General features: G+C 38.2%; 1 protein-coding gene and 1 non-coding gene across 2 annotated transcripts in view; both read right to left on the bottom strand.

Annotated features, from left to right (window-relative positions):
- Positions 1 to 7665, bottom strand: part of CAPZA1 (capping actin protein of muscle Z-line subunit alpha 1) — a 48402-nt gene that overhangs the window by 18528 nt on the left and 22209 nt on the right. Inside the window, exons 2-4 of the mRNA XM_003933471.4 lie at positions 7601 to 7664; positions 4818 to 4869; positions 366 to 429 (exon numbers count right to left, since the gene is read on the bottom strand). Coding sequence (XP_003933520.1) covers positions 366 to 429; positions 4818 to 4869; positions 7601 to 7664 — 180 coding nt within the window. The remainder of the gene's footprint in view (positions 1 to 365; positions 430 to 4817; positions 4870 to 7600; position 7665) is intronic.
- LOC120360582 (small nucleolar RNA U13) lies at positions 1298 to 1398 on the bottom strand. The gene has a single exon (XR_005577045.1). It is a non-coding gene; the product is annotated as a small nucleolar RNA U13 (small nucleolar RNA).

The following is a 7665-nucleotide window of genomic DNA, read 5'->3' on the forward strand; positions in this document are numbered from 1 at the left end:
TCATCCCATCTCCCAACCACCAAAATCCTCAAGTAGTAAGTAGTCTAAATTAAGGAGGAATGCCTCTGTTTTTCCATTAAATATAATGTCTGCTGTTATTCTTATCAAGGAGAATTAAAGATAGCTGGAAAATCTGTAAGACTCAAATCCTTCCATTTTCACTTTTCTTGTTGCTCTCCTTTCTTGTCAAAGAAACCGATAGTATTATCAGAGAGAGGAAGAATATCCTAACATGTAGAATATTTACAAAACTATAAAAACTAAGATAGATTTATTCTGCACCTGGTTCAGACATCTGCTTTGGTTTCTATTAATAGGATCTCTACTATCTGCCAGGCATAGCCTATCTAAAAGGCAATTATTACCTGATCTTCATATCCTTCTATCTTCACAGGCGTGAACTGATCCATGTTATACTGGGCAAATGCACTGTTATTTAAAAAGTTTTTTTTAAAAAAAAAAAGGAGGAAGAGAGAAAAGAATTATGTGTATAAATAAACACAAAAGGTAGTTTACAGAATAGTGAAAAGAAATATGAAAATACTACCCAGTACTTTTCCCCATTCTCCCCAGACATCCAGTGTTAACATAATGCCTTCCAGCTTTCTGAAGGGACTCCTCTCCACAGGGATTTTAGAAGCTCCTCAAGCTCTGAAACTATCTTTTCCTCTCTGCTTTAAGCTCCAAAAGACCTTCTACTTTAACAACTCCAAGGTTGTTTTTTTTTGAGATAGGGTCTCACTAGGTTGCCAGGAGGCTGGCCTCAAACTCTTGGGCTCAAGAGATCTTCCCATCTCAGTTTCCTGGTAGCTGAGACTACAGGTTTGTACCACCACACTTGGCTAATTCCAAAGTTTGAAGCAATCTGATTATTGTGAACTGCCAATAATTTTAATCTTTTAGGCAGAAGCTTTCAGTAATTCAAAAGAATCTTCCACTGAAAAATGATTTTTTTTCCTCAGCTATCAGAGTCATGAGAAACTATAATTAAATGTCAGAAGGCATCTGACACTAGAAGAAGGTGAGGTAAAGTTGAGCATGAGTCAAGTATCAAAGCAGAGCCTCAGGGAGGTATGCATAAATAATCAAAGTACATGCCTAGTATTACTGTTTGTCCAAAGCTAGATTTATTACATTCTGCATTTTTAGTGGCTCTCTAATACACTTAACAAAGCTAAAGCAAAAGACAAGGTAAAAGAAAGAAGAGCTACACTTATATTCTTGAAAAGTATCAGTCTTCTCACAGAATTCCCAATTTTAACCTACTAAAATAGACTGCTAGGATTTTTTTCCCCCATGACAGACAGGTAATGTGCCAACATAACAAGGTCTGAGGAAGGCACATCTCACACATGCATGTGAAAACTCAAACATCACACTTATAAACTACAAAAGGATGGAGTTTTAAACAGTGTTAAACTTTCCCTAGGCTTTTCAAGACAAAGTAAAGTAACAAATATTTAAACTTCTTAAAACAGTTAAAGCCAATTTTCAATCTTACTTTGTTAAAGTTATTATTGTATTATTTGTTTTTTTTTTTGAAACGGAGTCTTGCTCTGTCGTCCAGGCTGGAGTGCAGTGGTGGATCTTGGCTCACTGCAACCTCTGCCTCCCGGATTCAAGCAATTCTCCTGCCTCAGCCTCCCAAATAGCTGGGATTACAGATGCGCGCCACCACATCCAGCTAATTTTTGTATTTTTAGTAGAGATGGGGTTTCCACATGTTGGCCAGGCTGGTCTCGAACTCCTGACCTTAGGTGATCCACCCACCTCAGCCTCGCAAAGTGCTAGGATTACAGGCATGAGCCACTGCACCCAGCCAAAAGTTATTACTGTGTTTTAAAATGAATCATCTCCTTAAAACACATCCCCATGTAGCAAAATTAATACTAAAAACACTGGCTCCGCAGAAAGGATATAAATTGTTCATAAAAAGTAGAATAGTTTAAAAAAATGAGTAGGAAATAAATAAATATCCTATTCTAGCATATGTTCTAAGACCATAGATTACAAACACCAACACCAAAATGTGCTTACCTTTAATTGCATCTCAAGTAAATAGGATCTCCATTCTACTAGCTGCCTAAGCCAAAAAACTTGGGGTGATATTTGATTTTTCTCTTTCTCTCACACTTCACATCCAATCCATCAGTAAATCTTACAGGCTCTACTTAAGTATATATTCAGAATCTGACTCCTTCCTACCACCCACACTGCTACCACTCTACTCCAACCATTAGCATCTATCCCTGAACTATTCTAATAGTCCTGCAATTACTTATTACTTCAGCTTTTGCCCCTCTACACAGCAGCTATTGATTATTCATATTAAAGTCTCATTATGTCATTCTCTGCTCAAAACAGTCTCACTTCCAATCTCTGTCAGAATGAAATTCACTCTTTAACATGACTTGTAATACTCTACTTATTCCAGAAGTACTGGAATTATCTGGGGATGGTCCTGGTGGTCAGAAATCCAAGAAAGATGGCAAATCGTAGCTATTTCAGGTCATTCATTTTATATAGACTGAAGGCAGTAATTATAATAATGATTATGAAAACATTAATTGAGCACTTACTATGAGGACTATGGCAAAGGGACTAAAATGCCTTTTTTTCCCCCCCAAGACAAAGTCTTGCTCTGTCACCCAGGCTGGAGTGCAATGGCATGATCTCAGTTCACTGCAACCTCCACCTCCTGGGTTCAAGTGATTCTATTGCCTCGGCCTCCCAAGTAGCTGGGATTACAGACACATGCCACCACACCTAGCTAATCTTTGTATTTTTAGTAGAGACGGGGTTTCACCAGGTTGGCCAGGCTGGTCTCGAAATCCTGATGTTGTGATCCACCTGCCTTGGCCTCCCAAAGTGCTGGGATTACAGGCATGAGCCACCATGCCTGGCCTGAAATGCTTTAATACAGAAATAAAACCGAATTTTTCTTCTCTATGGAAAATCAAATATTTGGGTCCAGGAAAATTCTCTTAACAAAAAGGTTCCCCAAGATCCTATAGTCTGTAAGAACCAGAATATTTATAAATACAAAGCTTTAGTGTCAGTGCAATTAAAGCAAATGAAATATCTGAACTACGTACCAACTTCTCTTGATCTTAGCCAAAAGCTGAGAAGCTACATACCAACATCTCTTTGGTTCTAATCGGAAACAGGACGACAGGCTTAGGTTGCAATCACACTTGGGTGATATTCAACACCCACCCCTTTCAGCTTCTCAAGTGATGTACAGAGCAGATTTATTGTGGGTAGCTCTCAAGGATAAAACTGGGACCAATATGGCAGGCAAATTGAAGAACTTGCCTTGTGAGACTGTGAATTCCTTATTACTAGAAGCATTCAGAGTAGATAACTGTCTGTTGACAGATGTTGACGAGATTCTTTCAGTAGAAAGGAGTTAAACTAGCAAATCATGAATGTCCTTTTCTATGGCAGATTCTATGAATCTAAGAGAAACCATCATTAGAGTGTATCTCTGATGTGAGCCTAGCTTCCTTAAAATAATGTATACTGTAATTAGGGTATCATTCATGTTAATTCCAGTGACTTAATGATAATTATTTGTTGCTCTGCATCAATTTGTCCTTGTCCTCTTTCCCTACCCCTACCCACCCTAGCCATTATTCAATTCTTTACAAAGAATTTGGTTAATAAGCATTATTCCACTCTTTACAAAGGAACTCTGGGCCAGCTGGGTAGACAGCAACTGAAACAGAACTTTTTCCTTTTTAGAGATGGGGTTTCACCACGTTGGTCAGGCTGGTCTTGAACTCCCGACCTCAGGTGATCTGCCCACCTTGGCCTCCAAAGTGCTTGGATTACAGGCGTGAGCCACTGCGCCCGGCCAAAACAGAACTTTGTGTTGAAGAGTATAGTAGTAATAAAGCCAGACAATAGGGAGCCTTGAAAGCTATAGCAAGTTTAAATTTTAATATAGAATATATATATATATATATATATATATATATATATATGTAAAGCACCATCATAATGTTTTTGAAGGCAAGGACAAAATGAAAATATTTTAGAAAGATTAATTAGCTTCAGAGTGATGAGTCAATCACTAGATAACCTAATCATGCTTTCATCCTATGGTTAATTCTATTAAGATACTTTACCAGTATCTGCTATTCTTTTTATTTTGAGACAGAGTTTCACTCTTGTTGCCCCAGCTGGAGTGCGATGGCACAATCTTGGTTCACTGCAACCTCTGCCTCCCAGGTTCAAGCAGTTCTCCTGCCTTAGCCTCTTGAGTAGCTGGGATTACAGGCGCCTGCCATCACGTCCTGCTAATTTTTTTGTATTTTTAGTAGAGATGGGCTTTCATCATGTTGGGCAGGTTGGTCTCGAACTCCTGACTTCAGGTGATCCACCTGCCTTGGCTTCCCAAAGTGCTAGGATTATAGGCATGAGCCACCTTGCCCAGCCAATATCTGCTATTCTTAAACATTATTGTTCCTCATTGGCAGATCATTCCTATCTATAACTAGCCATTTAAAAACATTCAATATGAAGTAGAACAAATATAAAGGAAAACCTAACAGCAACATTAAACTCTGCTTTAATGGGGCTAATGTTGGCAGAAATAAAAATAGGTTCATATATTACAATAAGCTTTGAGGAAGTAAACAACATTTAGGGGGAACATGTTTTCTCCAAGAAAGAAAAAAAAAAACTAAAATTGCTAAAACCACTTGCTTTATTTTGAAGTATTTTAAACTTCATTTTTAGGGTACTAGTTTACTGTCAACATAGTTTATCCAATGTCAGAATAACACTGTAAGTGGATTTGAAAAGGTACTTACTGTGCTGCCCCTTCCCTGAGGAGATTGTCATTATTAAGTAGTAGCCGAACATCTGAGGAGGAAAAAAATGTTATAATTTTCAGTGGAGGATAAATTTGAGAAATTTTAGCAGATTTCCAGGTTGAATTTTTAAAATTCAGGTTTTGTAACATTAGTCTTCAGGTGTACTATATGAGTAGAAATTCTAAACATGCAAATGAAAAGATGCTAATGTTAACAGATTTGTGTACAATTATCATGTGCTATATAGTCTCAAAGAACTTCACAGCAAATGAAAAACATGGTTTATAGAAAGCTACAGTTAAGTGTTAATTTTGTATCTAAATAAATCCTTTAATATGAGCATAGATCAGCAAAATTCTTAAACACATTTTTGGTTGGAGAATCTGATGTGGGGGGTCTACAACCTTTTTAAAAAGCTGTGTGTCAGATGTCTAGTCACTTTTCTTTCGGAAGGAGACAGTCTTTTGCTACTAGAAACTACCAAGTATTAACTACAAGAGGGAGGCTGATTACAAGGCAAAGGCCACTGACTTTCAGTGCTTCTGGAAGGCCTGGTAGTGGCCAATGTGTGCCAACAAAAACCAGCCCTCATGCCATGAGTAGCTTACCAGTTCCTAACTTAATGCTTTGGTATCAGTTATTTTCATGTTATTCCCGTCAAGTATATTTGGTTGTCAGAATAAAACAAGGGACTTTTAACTACAAAGGACATTAATTTTGTCAGCCAATTTTTTTTTTTTTTTGGGACAAAGTCTCACTCTGTCACCCAGGCTGGAGTACAGTGGCACAATCTTGGCTCACTGCAACCTCTGCCTCTTGAGTTCAAGTGATTCTCTTGCCTAAGACTCTCAAGTGGCTGGGATTACAGGCACATGCCAACACACCTGGCTAATTTTTGTATTTTTAGTAGAGATGAGGTTTTATTATGTTGACTAGGCTGGTCTCGAACTCTTGAGCTCAGGTGATCCACCTGCTTTAGCCTCCCGAAGTGCTGGGATTACAGGTATGAGCCACCATTCCCAGCCAGCTAGTCAAGAATTTATCTGAGCTAAAGTTCAAGAAGAATTGTCTATTGAAAACTGAAAATTTCTTTTTTTTTTTTTTTTTTTTTGAGACGGAGTTTTTGCTCTTGTTACCTAGGCTGGAGTACAATGACGCAATCTCGGCTCACCGCAGCCTCCGCCTCCTGGGTTCAGGCAATTCTCCTGCCTCAGCCTCCTGAGTAGCTGGGATTACAGGCACACACCACCATGCCCAGCTAATTTTTAGTATTTTTAGTAGAGACGGGGTTTCACCATGTTGACCAGGATGGTCTCGATCTCTCGACCTCGTGATCCGCCCGCCTCGGCCTCCCAAAGTGCTGGGATTACAAGCTTGAGCCACCGCGCCCGGCCGAAAACTGAAAATTTCAACAGAAAAAATTATTTTTCTAAATGTTACTAAGAATTTACATTTAGTCGCCGGGCGTGGTGGCTCAAGCCTGTAATCCCAGCACTTTGGGAGGCCGAGGTGGGGGGATCACGAGGTCGAGAGATCGAGACCATCCTGGTCAACATGGTGAAACCCCGTCTCTACTAAAAATACAAAAAATTAGCTGGGCATGGTGGCGCGTGCCTGTAATCCGAGCTACTCAGGAAGCTGAGGCAGGAGAATTGCCTGAACCCAGGAGGCGGAGGTTGCGGTGAGCCGAGATCGCGCCATTGCACTCCAGCCTGGGTAACAAGAGCGAAACTCCGTCTCAAAAAAAAAAAAAAAAAAAAAAGAATTTACATTTAGTCAATGTAAAAGAAAGACTAGAAAAAGGCTGCATTTGTTTCCTTTGCTGTTAGTGCTCAAAATCCATAAACAATTTTAAAAAAATATCTTGATTTATTTCTATTATATCCTATACCCCTTAAAGCAAATATTTATGTTTCTCCCAGTTACTTTTACCAATTTTATCGATAAAGGTTATTATTGACCGTTCTACCATCGGAGCTGGCTACAGAGGAGTATCATACAGTTCCTCTCAAGCAGCTAACTTTCTAATATAAAATTAGAATCTCAAAATTAATGTTTGCTAACTGAACCAAGATGCACAACAATCATTATTTTACTTAGGAAATCTTTAAGATGTATTTAATAACTTAAGATGGGATTATAATGATTCAATTCATCAAATTTAAGATGCTCCATCACATTTTTCAGTTTGTAAAATGTATTACGACAGCAGATAGTATGGAAAGTTGTAAATAATTGTGGTTCCCAAACCTGCTGCGATTCACAATCACCTGGTAAAGAACTTGATGAAGTACAGATTAATCAGTTCCATCTTAGACCTAATGAACGTGAATCTTGAGGGAAGATAAAGCTGAATCTGCGTATTTGAGAAGCTTCTAAGTTTGGCCCCACTCAAAGTGTTCCATATCATGTGACTTCCTAAGTGAAAACACTGAAGAAAATTAAACTATGACCTATAATGATAAAAATAAAACTATGAAAATAATTTAGTATTGCTTCTATATTTATTAATACGAATCCACCTTAAATCTTTTCTCACAAAGGACAGGCATACTAATTTATGGGTTAGGAGCTTTATTTTGACTCAGACCTGTGTTTGAATTCTTGCTTTGACATTTACTAACTGGGGGACCTTGGACAAGTTATTTTAATTTCTTTCAATCTTGATTTATTTAGTTATAGCTACAACAAGGCATAAGAATTAAAACAGATAGCAAGTACTCGATAAATAATGATGATTAAGGAGGGATTAAAATAACTAAATACTAATCTTTACTCACCATTAAATACTTCATTAAATTCCCCTGGGGGTGCATGAGTGATGAACTTAGCAGCTATGCGTACC

The sequence above is a fragment of the Saimiri boliviensis genome, chromosome 11, assembly GCF_048565385.1.
Source record: "Saimiri boliviensis isolate mSaiBol1 chromosome 11, mSaiBol1.pri, whole genome shotgun sequence".
In the NCBI taxonomy this organism is placed as follows: Eukaryota; Metazoa; Chordata; class Mammalia; order Primates; family Cebidae; genus Saimiri; species Saimiri boliviensis.